This window comes from Acanthisitta chloris, unplaced genomic scaffold (assembly GCF_000695815.1).
Source record: "Acanthisitta chloris isolate BGI_N310 unplaced genomic scaffold, ASM69581v1 scaffold2068, whole genome shotgun sequence".
In the NCBI taxonomy this organism is placed as follows: domain Eukaryota; kingdom Metazoa; phylum Chordata; class Aves; order Passeriformes; family Acanthisittidae; genus Acanthisitta; species Acanthisitta chloris.
The window spans coordinates 55,498-71,367 of NW_008686267.1; the positions used below are offsets into that span (position 1 = coordinate 55,498).

A 15,870-nucleotide genomic window follows, 5' to 3' on the forward strand; every position below is an offset into this window, starting at 1 on the left:
GTTCCCCATTCCTGTCACTACATGCCCTTGTAAAAAGTCCCTTTCCAGCTTCCCTGGTGGTGGTGGTAACTGGCAGGGATGGGGCCACAACTCTTTGTGCTAGTATACCTGGGATGCAGCTACCTCTTGAGAGCCACCCTGGAACCTGGTCTAGGGAAGGTCTTTCAGCATGGAGCTGGGTTTCCATGCCTTGTTGTGGTGCTCCAAAAGCAGAACTCTTGGGAAGCAGTGGTTCAATGCATCACACTCAAGAGTGGAGGGATGAGCCATCCTAGCTCTGAAAATTGGCTCCTCTGGCCACTCAGCCCCTTCTGCTCATCATGAGCTGAATCATCCCCACAGGCTCCAGCTCTGGAAACTTCTAAATGCTTAAATGTTCAAGATTTAAGTGTTAAAAAGCCATGCAGTAACAGCTGGTTCTGGAGGAATAGCTGTTTGCCTTGTCCTTTCACTGTATACACATACATATCTCCTTTTCAACAGGTTAGAACTGTCCAGCAGGTGCTTCCAATTAAATCTGTGATTTCCCCCCCACTTTCCAGGCTGCTGATTTATGGCAAGTACTGCAGCCACATGGAATATGCCCAGAACACACTCAACCACCTCCTTGCCAACCGGGAGGACGTCCGGCAGAAGGTGGAGGTGAGCGGGTCTAGGGGACCAAGTGCTGCCAAACCCCCTTGTCACTGGTTTTGGAAGGACTTGCTGGAGCCAAGAATGTGTGTTGGGAATGTTTGATTGAGCAAAAGAGGGGAGAGATGTGAGGGTGAGTCTGTGCTGCCTGGAGAGGGAGCAGAGCTGGGGGATATTTTGTCCTGATCCCCACTTTGCCCCTTCATCTCTCTGCTGGACACACTCTATCCTTCCTGCTCCAGGTTTATCCAAACTAAACCAAGCTAGTAACTTTATTTGAGTGGGACTTGCTGGGACAAGTTCTTTGAATCATGCAGGGAGACCCAAAGGCCCCAAGTACCCCCGAGCCAGGAGCCACGTGGCTTTCTGAGGTCACCAGCAGCATCAGAGGAGAGCACAAGTCCCCAGGCCAACACCAGGATTACTGCCCTGTCCTCCTTCCTCAGTGTAAAGGCTTAGTGTAAATAGGGGCTGATCCAGATATTAAGAGAATCAAAGGAGCCCCAGAAGGGATGCATTGTTTGAGCTGCTGCTTTTCCCCAGCTTGAATTCCTGCTTTGGTCTTGATGCTAATCGGAATTTGCTGGGCTGTCTGTACACGTTACCTCGCGTTCCACAAACGCTTTGGGATTTTCTGGGCCAAAGTAGCAACCCAATTCAGGGCTAAAACTGCATTTAAGGGTTGTTTCAAACATGTTCTCTGGGTCTTGTATCAAACCAGTGGCTGTAGCATCCAGTTGCTCCCTCGTGGCAGCTCTGGCGAGGCACACGGGGTGGCTCAGCCAGCTGAATCACATTATTTAAATGGGTCTGGATGAAGGTAACGGTGGCAAAAACTTCCTGTGAACCACATTAGCTCATCCTAATGACTTAATGCTCATGGACTACGCCAGAGCCACTGGCTCCGTGCTCACTGCCAGCCCCTCACAAATCAGCCACATTACTCCAGCCCAGCCAGGAGGTGGCTGAAGCTAATGTGTTTCATTTGACATTTCCCCAGGTCTGGGAGCATTCCATGTGCTCCCCTAATGAGCAGTATCTCATTAGTAGAGTAGCTCAGTTGAATGAGAATGTTTGTATTTCAGGGTCCAGCCCCTGTGTTTTATTCCTTGATAACCTCCGTGGTGGGAGTTCTGGCATTGACTGGGTGACTGCAGGGACCACAAGCCCATGAGCATCAGAACTGAGTTTACAGAAGACAAACAAACAGCCACAGGACACTAGAGGCTTTTTTGGATGGAGAGCTGTTGTTTTTCGCAGCTGATTTTGTTGATCTCTTTACTAGGAGTGCACGCTAAAGGTCCAGGATGGGAAATTCAAATTGCAAGATCTGCTGGTGGTTCCAATGCAAAGAGTTTTGAAATATCATCTCCTGTTAAAAGTAAGTGTTTCACATCAGCACTTCTCTCCAGCTGCCACCCTCATGTAGCCTCTTTCAGCTCTTTCAGTGGAGAGCAAATCATTGCTAAATGCAGAGGGAGGGTTGGGTTTTTTCCCCTTCAAATGAAATAATTACTAGAGCTACTTAACACGACATAATATTTGTGCTGTCTTTTAAAGTATGGTGACCTAGGGTAATTCTGCACTTGTTAGCCACGAGAGGCAGTTAATGAATATAAAATAAGCTGCATATAATCTGATTATGTGTGAAATTCCTCCCGTCAACTCTGTGTAACAGATCTCTCGAGCACCAGCCACTTGGTGTGTTCCCTGTCCTATGGCCACAGCCTCCTGGCCTGGAATCCTTGCCACTTCCCAGGCATCCCTGCCACTTCCCAGGAATCTCTGCCATCTTCCAGACATCCTTGCTGTCACCCAGGCATCCCTGTTGTCACCCAGGCATCCTTGACACCACCCTGACAGCAGGCAACCATGGCCCATGGGTCAGAGCCTGCCTGGTGCAGGCAGAGTCTGGGCAGCTTTCCTAGCATATCCAAACTCTTATTTTTATTTATTTATACATTTGCAGGAGCTGCTCAGCCATTCCTCAGACCGACCAGAGAAGCAACAGCTGAAGGAGGCTCTGGAGGCAATGCAGGTAGGTGGGGATGAGAGCAGCATTGGGGCTTGAGGTACAGCAAACTCAGGATCCCTCTGCTCTGTAAAGCAAAAACTTGGGTGGAAAACCCATCCAACAGCCTGAGGGAAGGCAGTGCCTCCTCCTTTTGGACTCACATGTGTGTATTGATTGCCATTTGATGCGATTGCTTCGCAGCAGATCTCTGTTCATCGCTGCTGTCTTTCTCCTGAGGCAGCTGGGGAAGTTGGTGTTTGTTGACAAGTTATGACTTTGCACTGATTGCTATTGTGTGTAACGAGGCCGTGCCAGATTCCACTCTTGCTTTTGCTAGGAGGGATCTGGAGGAACTCCAGGCATATCAGCAAGTCAGGGAGTATTGCAGAAATGGGAGCCTGTGTGTGCAGAGCATTCCCTGTGTGCTGTTATCCAGGTGCTAGGTGGGAATCCTTTTATCCAAGTATGTTTTTTTATTAAGGGGAAAATGCTCTTTCTACAAATGAAGACTTCTGGTGGCAACATTTTGCTTTGTTTAAAGTGGGGGTTATTTTGAGCTTTCAGCTGAAAGCCTCAAGTTCTCAGGAAAACCATCAGCAACAAAAAATAGAATCACAGGATCATAGAATCATCCAAATGTTTTCTGACTTGGCTGTGTCCCACACACACACACATCATGGGACCATTGTCAACAGAATCTGACTTGAGGATTCTCCAGGTTTTTGCTCTGGAGGGCATCTCAGGATTCATCCCTGGGCTCTTCCCACTTTGTTTTCTCCCTCTGAGCCGCAGCTTTTGTACAGACCCTGCGTTTCCTGGCACTTACATAAGTTGGGTGACCTTTCCAGCCCATTATCCCTGTGAGCCCAGGAATCCAGAGCTGATATGTGGGTCACTTTAGAGTTAAGGTTGTTTGAAGGACGTTGTATTCACAGCCTGCTGCTGCACAACACATCACTGTGGCCTTAGATGAACGCTAAACCTGGTGACAGCAGTTGAGCTCTGCTTATGGCCTCATCATACAGCACTGCCAGCACCACTGCTGATAAATAAATGTATGTATGCTCTGGCTGTGCTGCAGACTCAGCTGTTCTTGCAGGAAGCCACCAAGAGCCATCAGTGAGGTTTCTCTCTTCTCCACCACATTGGGTGGGCTCGGTAGGGGCAGCAGAAGCCATTCAGTTGGGTTTTAATTGATCTGTAAACCAAGGTTTAACTTCCAAGTGATGCTTTTCATCACAAGTCCAGCCTTTCTTTCTGCCCTGCTGGCAGGCTGCAGACATTGCTGCTGTCTGGGGTGAGAGCTGTGCAGGGGGTGAATAGAATGACGTTTCCCAAAGGGATTCTATTCCCTCTTATTTTGTGCTGTTTGCACAAAGCAAGGACAGGATTTGCACCAAAAAATTGTTCCTGGTTGGGGATATTTGGTGCAGGTACCAACCTTCTGCCTGAGAACACAGAACTGAGCCCCTGGTGATGGGGACAAGGCAGGTCCCAGTGAGATCCTACAGCTCACGTTTGCACATTGTTGTTCCAAGTGCTAGTTGATCCTGGGATTGTCTTTGCCCTGTTCAGCAAAAAAAAAAGCATGACAGAGGATGCTGCTTCTTCAGGCTTTTGGTTTTGTCATTCTCCATCACCATCCCTGCCACGGGCCCAGTGGGGTGTTTTGTGATGTTATAAGTATTGTCATGTAGATATGTGATTATCATCTGGGATTAACCCTTCTTCTGTTGGGAAGCTGTGGAAGGTCTGACCTGGAGGGGATGTCTTTAAAAAAATCCCATGTTAAGATGTAATCCAAGTTGACAAGAGCTGTTGTTGAGGACAAGGAGAGAGCAAATAAAAAGCAAACAGGCACAGAAGATACACTCTGAATGGTGTAAGAAGTTGTTTTGGTGGAAGGGATAGAATTCCTTCTCTTTGATGGGTCAAAATTTGGGTAAGCAAGGAGTTTTTGAGGGCAGAACAACCTCCATCAATCATCTACTCATTTCACAGCATAGCCTTTGTGTGATGGGACATGTTGGAGCCCAGAGGGGATGGGATGCTGTCATAGGGTGTCCCCAGGAAGGACAGTATGAGCATCCCAGCACTCTCATCAGCTTGGGTGCAACCTGGAGCACCCAGAGAGATGAACTGGAAGTGAGAGGGTCAGACCCAGGTCAAGTGCTGTTCACAGTTCATGTGGAGTCAGGTGTCCAAGGCAGTTAGGTTACAGACATGGATGTTTTGACAGCAGAGAATGGCTTACAGCTCTCATATCCAGGGGAATGAAGGGAATTCTGGTGATGAAAGCTGGGAGGGAAGGATGCTGCTGGATGTGCAAGGCAGGGGCTGCCTGGCTCAGGCTCTCACCAGGTAAAAGCCACAGGTTGAGTGTGCTGTGCTGTGCTGTGCTGGATTCATACATTGCCATGGGTTCATGCATTGCCATCTTCTGGGAGATGGAAAAAATTGCAGCACCTGCCTGGCTCAGCAGCTGAAGCACCAACAAGGTGTCCCAGACTGTTGTGGAGTCCTGCTTGGAGTCCTGAGGGATTTGGGGAGCCAAGCTCCTGTGTGTTCTGCTCAGGTAAGGTACTAGTGTCATCTGGAAAATAAAAATCGGTCCTCACTTTTCTTTCAAGGACTTGGCCATGTACATCAATGAAGTGAAGAGGGACAAAGAGACTTTAAAGAAAATAAGTGAATTTCAGAGCTCTATAGAAAACCTGGTAAGTTAGGAAATCCTCTTGAATCCAATTTAGTTTGATTATTAATACATTTGCCTTTTTTTGGTGCAATTACTAGTGATTCTGATGTGCTACCCAAGAGCTATCCCCATGTATTTGGGCACTCCCTCATCACTTAGAGTGGTTTTGTTGATGGTCCAGAAGTGGTTACTACATCACAGAGCTGCTTTGGCTGTGATGGAGGGTGACTTCTTGTGGTGCTATTAGACTGGAACTGTTTCTCCAGCTTTTTCTCATCTTACTAATGTGGGGAGGACCCAAGAATTCCCCAAATCCACTATCTGTCTTTTGTGTAAAGTGAGTTTTCTTTTGCCGTTAAGAGGACAGAGGTTAACTGAAAGTGGAGGATAAGGGCTCATGTAATGACATCTAAACCCCCAAATCTCAACCAGATATTTTAAGGAGAATCTCACCCTCCAAACTCTAGAGGTATCAAACACTCAGTCCTATTACTGTGCCTCAGCTGACCCTGTGCAGCCCAACACTCACTTCAGCCCTGAAAAAGCCCATTAATTTGATATTCAATGGCAGAGCCTCAAGCTAAAGAGCTTTTCCACTCTTTGGAGTGTGGGAGGGGAGGGCTGGTCAGCTCTGGGTGCAGCTGTTCTGCTGTCATGCTTTACACTGGGGTAATGCAATTTAGGGGCTGACACCTGAGATGCTTCAAAAGGGCCAATGAAGAGAACTGCCAGGGGCTGCCCACCCAAGGGCTCCCAGAGGGGTGCTGGATTTGAGGGCACCAAGCCTTGACTTCATTTAGAAACAATGAACTTGTAATAGATGGTTATTTAACAGATGACAAAATCCTTCATTATTGTAGAAGCCTTTGTAAAAATAGCTTATTTTGGTGGGGTGTTGCTTTGGGGATCCTCAGAACTTGTAAAAATGCTTTGACTGCTGAGCCTTACCCTAGGATGCCAGTGCTGGAGCATCAGAGTTTTCCCATGGTCCTGTGATCATGTGCAGGCTCCTTTTGGAGCATCCTTAGGCTCCCCTTGGGTGCATCCTCCCTCCTCTTGGTGAGGGTGAAGAGGTTCCCAGGAGCTTCAGCAGATCAATGCAGGGTTATTGGGTTGTCTCCAGTATGCCATACCATCTGGGCAACTTTGGGGTTCCTCTCCAAAGCATCTTGCCAGTCTTGGGTGTGGATCTCAGCCCTGCTTTGCTTTCTGCAGCAAGTGAAGCTGGAGGAGTTTGGGAGGCCGAAGATCGATGGGGAGCTGAAGGTTCGCTCCATAGTCAACCACACCAAGCAGGACAGGTGAGTGAGCAACAGCAACTCAGAAGGGTTTCCAGACTAAATGTGCCTTCATTTTGGCAATTTTCCTTGAGCTCATTTGTTTAATTATTGCCTGGACATTCACTGACCGAACCCACCGTCAATGTGAAATCACAGCAGGCTCTAAGCATTGAGCAGCTGTTTCTGGGAAGCTCTGCAGAGCTTTCCAAATCCTTCTCCTTGGATGAGGACTCTAATGAGGTGTTTGACAGGGTTGTTTGTTTACTTTCTTGCTTTGGGCAGGTATTTATTTTTATTTGATAAAGTGGTGATCGTCTGCAAAAGGAAAGGATACAATTATGAGCTGAAAGAAATTATTGAGCTGCTCTTCCACAAGATGACTGATGATCCCATGAATAACAAGGACATTAAGAAGGTAGGTGGCTCAAGGATTAGCTCTGCTGGAGAGCATTTTGGAGCTGTTTCAGGGTAGTACATTCCCATTAGCCTTTTAAAATAGAAACAGAGCTTGCTAAAAAGCTGGAAAATAAATGCTCAGCTTTCAGGGCAGCCTTACAGAGTGTTGGGAAATGTTTATTAATGTGGGGCTGGGCTGCATCCTTGACCTCCATCCTTGCAAAACAACCCTGAGGAGGCTGAGATGGTTGGAGTTGGGAGGGAGGAAGCTGCTCCCTACTTTCTGGCCCACTGTCAGGGAGAAAACGTCAGATGGGGAGGAGAGGAGAGCAGGGAGGGAGGGAAGGTCCACCCGGCTGCTCTCTCTCCCATGAGCTGTGGGGTGGAGGAGCCTGGAAAGGCAGCATGAGCACTGCACATCAGCCTGCCAAAACTGGCACTCAGAGCACCACAGGAACACCATTTTGCTGGTGGTTTGAGGCTCAGTCTGCAGCCATGAAGGAAAAACCTCCCAACTATTGCTTTAGCAGTGCTCCATTAGCTTAATCCACTTAAATGCCATGGGAAGAGCTATTGTACAGATGGGATAAGGGACATTGGGGTAAGAATAGCCAATTTTGCCACTTGGCTGCTGAAGAAATGCTGCTGGCTTTGTGTGTTAATGAAATATGTTTCCACTTTGCTCCTATGCTTTCTAGTCTCATGGAAAAATGGTAAGCAAAGCACCCACTTTTCTCTCATGTGTTTCTGTGTGGTGTTGTAATGAGACAGGCTGAGCATATGTGCTGTGAGCAGGTCAGATGTTCCTCCTGGGCTGTCAGTTGCTGTCAGCAGAGAGATACAACGGCTGGGGAGGATCCAGTGGAGCAGAAAAATCTGGGTTCTCTCATCTGCCACCACAAAATCCTATTCGGTCCAAGTGCACAGCACCAAGACGGTTCAGGCATCGTTAGCTGTGATGTGTTAGGGAAACAGGGAGCTCTTCTTCCTCCTTCCCTGCTGTTACCTGTGTGAGGCTCAGGCAAGGGGCAGGGGAAGGCACTGAGAGCAGTTACTGAGGTGCCTGAGTACAAATGTGGTGTGTTTTGCTCAGGTGTTGGGAGCACAGTGGGATCAATGCTCTTGTTTTCTCTTGCAGTGGTCATATGGCTTCTACCTAATCCACCTCCAGGGGAAGCAGGGCTTCCAGTTCTTCTGCAAGACAGAGGAGATGAAGAGGAAGTGGATGGAGCAGTTTGAAATGGCAATGTGAGCATCCCTGGGTGCAGTTCCCAAGCATGGGGGAAAGTGTCTTGGACCATCAGGGCACTGGAGACAAGCTCCGATAGCAAAGCCTGTGATGGGGAAGCTCTTGTGGACTTGCTGGATGAGTCCCTGTGCAAAGGGAGCTTGAAACCATCTACCCTTAGTGTCCCCACTGTGGGCAGTGCATCTCTGAAATTGAGATTGGATACTGGGAGGAAATTCTACCCTGTGAGGGTGCTGAGGCACTGGCACAGGTTGTCCTGAGAAGCTGTGGCTGCTCCATCCCTGGGAGTGCTCAAGGCTTGTCCCACACTGGTAGGTCTGGGCTTATGATTGACTCAGGCAGGCCAAATCCTTGACTGTTGTCCCAAATTTGATTTCATTTCTATCATAGAATTAACTGGATTGGAAAAGACCTCAAAGATCATTGAGTCCAACCCTACTGTGGTTTCCAGGCTTTGACTGAAATGCAAAGAGCTGCTTGTAGGGACAGGTTGATAACCCCCTGGTCCTTTCCCTTAGGTCCAACATAAAACCAGAGAAAGCCAATGCAAATCACCATAACTTTCAGATGTACACATTTGAGAAGACAACCAATTGCAAAGCCTGCAGGATGTTCCTGAGGTGAGCAACAACCTTCCAGCTGTTCTGCATCAGCATTAAAACATGGGATGAAAATCTCAAGGCTGAGGCTGGATTAGGACTTTCTGACTTTTTTTTTTTTTTTTTTTTTTTCAGAGGAACCTTCTACCAGGGCTATCTTTGTCCCAAATGTGGAGCAGGTGCTCATAAGGAGTGCTTGGAGATCATTCCTCCCTGCAAGATTGGTGAGTTGTTTCAGATGGAGAGCAGCTTGTTGCTGCACATGAATGATCTGACAGATTTGCTCTATAAAGCACTAATGTTTGTTAATGCATAAAAAATCTGCAGTGCAGAGCAATAATGGCTCAAGTGACCCCACCTCTGCTTTGGGTTTACTCCATCAAGTTAATGCACTGATGTTGGTTTATTGATAATTACAACGTCAAGAGAAACAGAAAATGGGTTTTGTTGCTTGTTAAATTAACCACTTATTTCACCATTTCTCATGCAGGTTCTTCAGCAGACCAGGTATGTTGTTTGATGGCACTTTTCTTCACTATCCTCTGCTTTAGGCAGAGCCTGTATCCTTGCCTAATCCAGGTGTGGGCAGCTCATGGGAAGAGCCAGCACTGGTCTCAGAAAGTCCCAGTTACCTGTGGGTCTGGACTGGAGACTGATAGTCTCATCTCCAGCCTAAAACTGGCCCAGTTTATGCAGTCCCACAGCCCTTGGGTGGTGCCAGCACCCAACTATGACAAGCACCATGGGCTGGGGAGTACCAGGGAGGTTTCAGGAAAGGGTTTTGGGTGGGTGCTCATGGAGAGAATTGAGACTGCTGTGTCCTCACAGGGACTTTTTCCTCTTTCTTTGCAGGATTCACTGAGTGCTGGACCTGGTAAGAGCATTGCTGTATTGCAGGAGGGCAAGTAGAGACAGTGTCTTGATGGTGGCTGCTAGTGTCCTCATGTGTGGGAGGGGAAGCTCCTTCCAGAAAGGAGCATTAGTAGCTCCAGAAGAGTCTTGTTTTTAAAAAACAGTCGTTTTTTTATCTTTCTTTGCTTAAAACTATCCTGGACAGACCTCTGGGCTTGACCTGCCTGTGCTCTGGCTCGAAGGAGAAGAACAATTTGTTTTTGTGCTTTCTCTGAGGGAAGGAAAGCCAAGTCTGGCAGAAAGAAACCTGAATCAAATTGGTGGTTAAAAAAAAAAAAAAAGAGCAAGCACAGAGCGCTCTTGCTGGGCAGGGAGAGGCTGAAGTGGGGAAGCATTTTGAAGACAAACACTGTGGTTTCAGTGCAGTTGGGGAAGCTTATTTAATGTGCAGTTGTTGGCGAGACAACTGGACTTTGACTGGGAGCTCCAGGGGTGTTTGAGTCCCAGGTCCAGCTGACATTCAGTGGCAGCTGAGTGTTTGCTGGTCCCTTTTGCAATCATGGGTGTCACTGCTGGTCCCTTTTGCAATCGTGGTGCCACCACTGAGCCTACTGGGGTTTGGTGCCAGCCAGGCACAGCCTGGGGAGAGCCTGTCTACCTTGGTGAGGCCCAAATCCAGGTGCAGGGCTGGGAGTTGGAGCTTTGGCTGGGCTTGGTCCTTCATGGGTTTATTTTTGCTCAGGGAGCTCAATCATCCATGTAATGCAAGAGCCAAGAACATTCAGTGTGGGCACTGTTCCTTTCTGCTTTCACTCTTTCTGCCCCCAGCTCCTACCTGCTGGTGCCACTGGGTTTGTGGCTCATAGGATAAGGACCAAAAGGCTTCAGGAAGGGTAGTTTTGGATTGGGTTTATTGAATAGGGACTCAGTGATGAAACTCCTTTGCTTCTCTCCCAGGTCCTAAAATGGTAGCAGTTCAGAATTACCATGGAAACCCAGCACCCCCTGGGAAGCCAGTGCTGACCTTTCAAATTGGGGATGTGATCGAGCTGCTGAGGGGGGACCCCGACTCACCGTGGTGGGAGGTGAGAGAAATTCCCCTTAGGAAACAAACTCCTGTGAAGTTTCAATCCAGTGTCTTTTGCATTGTCTCTTTTATTTGTGAACTTTGCCAGAGCACAGGGGTGTGCTGGGGATTCAGAGGCACTTTGGAGCCTGTCCCCATCCCTGCACAGTAAAACCAGTGCTCCACATGCATGTCCCAGTCTGATGCCCAACTTGGCTTTGCAGGGACGGCTGCTGCAGACGAAGAAGTCGGGTTATTTTCCCAGCTCATCAGTAAAGCCCTGCCCAGTGGATGCCAGGGTAAGTGCCAAAGAGGAGGAGATGGATTGGGAGTGCCAGGCAGGTTGTGGGGCTGTCACAGGAGGTGCTGCTTTGATGGTCCCTGTCACTTTTTCAGCTTGAGACTTTGGTCCTTCCAGTAAACCTTCAATGAGGCCTTTACTGTAGCTGAATTAGTGAGGAGGTAGATCCTTCATCCCATGGTTGCAGATGTCTGATCAGCTTGGTCTCAACCCTGTTCCTCAGGTTTGGGTTGGTGTGCCCAGGTCCAGACTCTGTTCCTCCTCTGCTGGGCTGTCTCTGGAGCAGAGTACTCAAAAGATTAAGCACAGTGCAGGAAAATCCTACTTGATTTATTCTAATTGTTTTTAGCTGTTTTCTGTAGTATTGTCAGCTGCTTCCCAACTAAAACCCACTCAAGGTAAATGAAAAGGTGCAGTCTGCTCATCCCAGCTGGGAGGCTGAGAGGGAAATGCTCAGCTACAACACTGCCCTCCACTGCCCAAGCCAATAATCCAGGAATGGCTTGGCAGACAGAACCCTCCCGTGGAGAGGAGCATCTTACACGTGATCCACAGCCTGATGAGCTGCTGGCTCATCACTAATAAGAAATTCTGTGTCTTTGCAGCCTCCCAACAGCCGACCACCCTCTCGGGAGATTGACTACACAGCGTACCCGTGGTGAGTCCTCTGGCCGTAAAGATAAACTGACCTTGCCTTTTGGTTGTTACTTGGTCAGGAATCCACTCCAGTAAGGAATTCTGAGTGCAGACTAGCAGTGCCCCATGGCCACTGGGTGGTTACCACAGTGGTGTTTGGGTGTTGAAACCTGGTGCAGCTCTGGCAGAAGCTGTTGGGATTCGTTCACTGATGAAGAGGATCAGAGGCTAAAAGAGAGATGCTGATTTCTCTTCTCATTTTCGATGCCCAGAAAATAGGCTTGGGAGGAAGGAAGCAATTCCTGCCTTGGTGGGAGAGTCTGCACTTGGTTTGCCTCCTGCTCCTTCCCTCCAGCTCCAGCCAAGTTTGCAAACTCATGGATATAAATCATCTTCACTCCCCAACTCATGCTGAAGCCTCATTAACCTGGGGACTGATTCCCAATTGGGGATTTTCTAGCTGTCAGGCACTTCAAAGGGAAGAGGTTACACTCAGCATTGCTCACACACAGTTCAGTGGCTGAGCAGCTGCTTGTATATCTCAGGACATTTTTCTCCCTGCTCATGATGCTTTGGATGAGACCTGTTTCTCTACCTGCCTTCTCTTTAAAGAAAGATGCATATCTTTCTCCAAAGCATGCCTATTTAAAGATAGGCATTCATTTCAATTAATTACATTAATTAATTAACCTCTGGGCCCAGGTTTGCAGGGAACATGGAGAGGCAGCAGACAGACAACCTGCTCAAGTCTCACGTCAGCGGCACCTACCTGATCCGGGAGCGACCAGCTGAGGCTGAGCGCTTTGCCATCAGTATTAAGTGAGTAATACTTCATTTATTAGCTTAATAATTGAGTATTTCTCACTCATCGAGGATGAGCCAAGGCTGGAGTACATGACTATTTTTTCTTGAGTGCCTTTGCTGCTGTTTGCAGGTTCAACGAGGAGGTGAAGCACATCAAGGTGGTGGAGAAGGACAACTGGATTCACATCACGGAAGCCAAGAAGTTTGAAAGTTTGCTGGTAGGTTTTTGTAGCCCCTTTAAATGTGTGCAGTGTCCCTGCAAATCACAGTGCATGGCAGAGACAGCCTGATACTTCCTCCTTCCTAGGAGCTGGTTGAGTACTACCAGAGCCACTCCTTGAAGGAGAGCTTCAAGCAGCTGGACACGACTCTGAAATACCCTTACAAATCTCGGGAGCGCTCTACCTCCAGGACCTTCACCCGCTCTCCAGGTAAAACTCAGCTTGGGCACTCTTAAACTTGTGATGGAAAAACTCACCCTACACCAGCCAGGTGGAGGAGCACTGTCTGGACGAAGGGATTTATAGCCTTGCTGTAGAACTTGAGTTGCTTAGTTTGCAAATAAGACTTCTGCTTGACTGGTGGCATTGTGAGGATGTGTCCCACAGGAGGTGGTGGGGTCTCTCCCAAGCTGGGGCTCTCTGGCACTACATCTCTAAGCAAGAAAGAGATTGTTCTGGGAGAGGCTGATTCTTCTCCTGTAGCTTTTCACCCTGTTCTCAGGGGTGGTTTGCCACCCCCTGGTCCTTCCAGGTCTTTCCAGGGCATCCCATTCACTGGGAACAGGGATGTGATACTCATTTAGTGGGATTTATCATGTCTTACCTGCCCACATGAGTTTTTTTTGTGCATGTGTTTTAATGGATCCAGTTCCAGTGTGACTTGAGATGGTTTGAATCCCAGTGGGACTCCTTTAATGGAGATGATGGGTGAAATGGTAAGTCTGTGCCTAAAAGAAAGCAAAAAAAATCAAAATAGAAAACAAAATGTGCAGTAGTGCAAAATGTTCTGCTTTGTCCAACAGCCTGAGTGCAGAATTAACTACTTTGTGTGGGAAAATGCATTTAAAATCTTTTTCCATGGTATATTTGAAAAGAATACCAAAGGATGATAGGTTTTAAAAGTTGATTAAATATCCTTTCACATGAAATACAACTCTAGGGTGAATTTTGAGCCCCGACACTGGCTGTGGGGCTGTGACCAGACCTTCTGACAGCTGTCCCAGCTCCAAGCCTCTGCACAAGACCTCTGCATGCTTTGCCCTGTATTTCTCCATCAGCTTTTAAAGCATTGTGCATTATAATATTTCTTTTAATTTCCTTTTTAATGCGTGTTCTGCCTCTTTCTGTTTCTCTCTAACCTCTTTGCAGCCTCCTGCGCTTCCTACAACTTTTCTTTTCTCAGTCCTCAGGGCCTCAACTTTTCTTCTCAGAGCTCCTCCAGTCCCTTCTGGTCAGGTACCAGTGCCTCTCCCTGCTGGAGAGACCTGCCACCATCCCCAGCTTGAAAGCCATCGCCGATGGGACCTGCAGGGTCCCTGCTGTCCCTCCATCCCCACAGGCAGGTCAGGGGGTCCCCAGTGCTGCCCTGGGGCACAGCCTGGAAATAAGTTAATTAACCATAGCTTGGCTGGGAGCAAAACTCACTCTCCCCTCTCCCCAGAATAAAGGCAGGGAGAAGATGGAGTTTCTATTTGAGAAAAGGGGCTAAAATTAGCAAAAAAAGTGAATCTAGCACATTGGGATCTCATGATGTACTTCAAGCTCGACCTGCTTATCCTGTGTGTTTCACTGAACGAGCATTGGCATCACACAGTTTCCCAGTCCATTCCTCCTTGTTCTCAAGGAGAACATCTCAGTGTCCAGCAAGTTTTGAGCTCTGATATCTGAGGCTGCTCAGGAGCCGTTTGCTGAGGAGTTGCTGCCAGATGTGTCTTGGGGCTCAGTCTCCCTGCAGAGAGTGCAGTGGTGCCCTGGCCTTTGAACCCCATTGATTTAAAGCATTACAGGCTGGTGTCATCCTCCCAGTTGGGCAGAGATCAGAGCAAAATCCTGCCAGTTTGTTTCTTCCTGTTTAAGCTTTTATCTTTCAGTCTTTTCTTTAGGCTGAGCAGGCAAAATCATCAGCAAAGCCACAGATGCCTGCCTTGATGCTGTGTTTGGGAAGATCACTTAACTCTTCAGTATATTAGAGCATAACTTGGGGAATTTGGGATCCTTTCACTGCATAGAAGGTATTGCAGAAAGTAATCTGTGTAGCAGTGGGCTCTGAGCAAGCTCCTGATGAAAGAGCTCAAAGCTGCAGTGATTTTCATTCTGTTCTCCAGCCTGGCTGCCTGGCCAGGAGGGACAAGCCCTCCAGTGATTGCACATTGTGTGTCTGGATCATCTCCACTGCCATCCTCATCTCCTTTCATCCCAAGAGCTGGAAACCTGGGCAAAGCTTTTCCTCAAACTTAGTTCAACCTCGGTTTGCAAACTTTTAAAACTGAAGTTAATCCTTGGAGATCTGGGACAAAGATGGGACCTTCACTGAAGCACAGTGTCCCTTCAGGATGAGGTTTTTTTGCAAACTTCAGAGGAAGTGCATTTTTCTCCTCCTCTGCCCATCCCATACCTCCCACTGTTGCTCTCCAGCCTTTCTCCCCCTGCCCAGACCCTGGGGCAGGGATGCTGAGCACTGCCCCTGCCTTTCCCCTTCACTGCTGCTCCTCCTTGTGCTTCCCTTGAGCATCCCCTGCCTGAAGTGATGGAGATCCATGGTGCTGGGGCCAAACCAGTGCTGACAGAGGTCCTGGGATGGCTCATGGGGTCATCCTTCTCATCACAAGCCCTTGGTCAGCATTAGGTTTTGCAGGGAGCTTTGTCTTTTGATCTGTAATGGGACCAAGTTTCCTAGGGCCCTGGCTTTTCCCTGCCAGGGACAGGAGCAGGGAGGATCCAGGTTAGCAGCTTGTTCCTCCTCATGGCAAAGCATACAGGATTTGCTCAGCATCTCTAGGAGAATCCAAACCCAGTAACTCAATTTTTTTGGAGAAGCATAGTCTTTTGTCAAGGTGGTTCCATATAACTCAATTTTTTTGGAGAAGCTTAAATCCAAGTTGATTTGCATAGTCTTTTGTCAAGGTGGTTCCATCAGGTGCTGGGAGCTGTGCAGCAGCCAGACCTGATATTGAGAGTGGAACAGGATTTTTCCATGATTATGTATTCCTATGAAATTCTTCCTTCTTTAACCACCTCACAAAAGTGCCCTTCACCTCAGTGATCCCCACCAAACCCCTCCTGGACTCTCCTGGCCATCAGAGAGGAACTTCCCAAGCCCATAGAGCTGTTCAAAGCCCAGCAG

General features: G+C 48.1%; 1 protein-coding gene across 1 annotated transcript in view; it reads left to right on the top strand.

Annotated features, from left to right (window-relative positions):
- VAV2 (vav 2 guanine nucleotide exchange factor) overlaps window positions 1-15,870 on the top strand; it is a gene marked incomplete at its 5' end in the record, with an annotated part of 47,722 nt that overhangs the window by 30,649 nt on the left and 1,203 nt on the right. Inside the window, 17 exons of the mRNA XM_009080045.1 lie at window positions 543-642; window positions 1,919-2,014; window positions 2,603-2,671; window positions 5,278-5,364; window positions 6,558-6,643; window positions 6,905-7,037; window positions 8,157-8,266; window positions 8,786-8,887; window positions 9,002-9,090; window positions 9,357-9,373; window positions 9,719-9,740; window positions 10,676-10,803; window positions 11,009-11,083; window positions 11,691-11,743; window positions 12,424-12,540; window positions 12,656-12,743; window positions 12,833-12,956. Of these exons, the coding sequence (XP_009078293.1) occupies window positions 543-642; window positions 1,919-2,014; window positions 2,603-2,671; window positions 5,278-5,364; window positions 6,558-6,643; window positions 6,905-7,037; window positions 8,157-8,266; window positions 8,786-8,887; window positions 9,002-9,090; window positions 9,357-9,373; window positions 9,719-9,740; window positions 10,676-10,803; window positions 11,009-11,083; window positions 11,691-11,743; window positions 12,424-12,540; window positions 12,656-12,743; window positions 12,833-12,956 (1,496 nt within the window). The remainder of the gene's footprint in view (window positions 1-542; window positions 643-1,918; window positions 2,015-2,602; window positions 2,672-5,277; window positions 5,365-6,557; window positions 6,644-6,904; window positions 7,038-8,156; window positions 8,267-8,785; window positions 8,888-9,001; window positions 9,091-9,356; window positions 9,374-9,718; window positions 9,741-10,675; window positions 10,804-11,008; window positions 11,084-11,690; window positions 11,744-12,423; window positions 12,541-12,655; window positions 12,744-12,832; window positions 12,957-15,870) is intronic.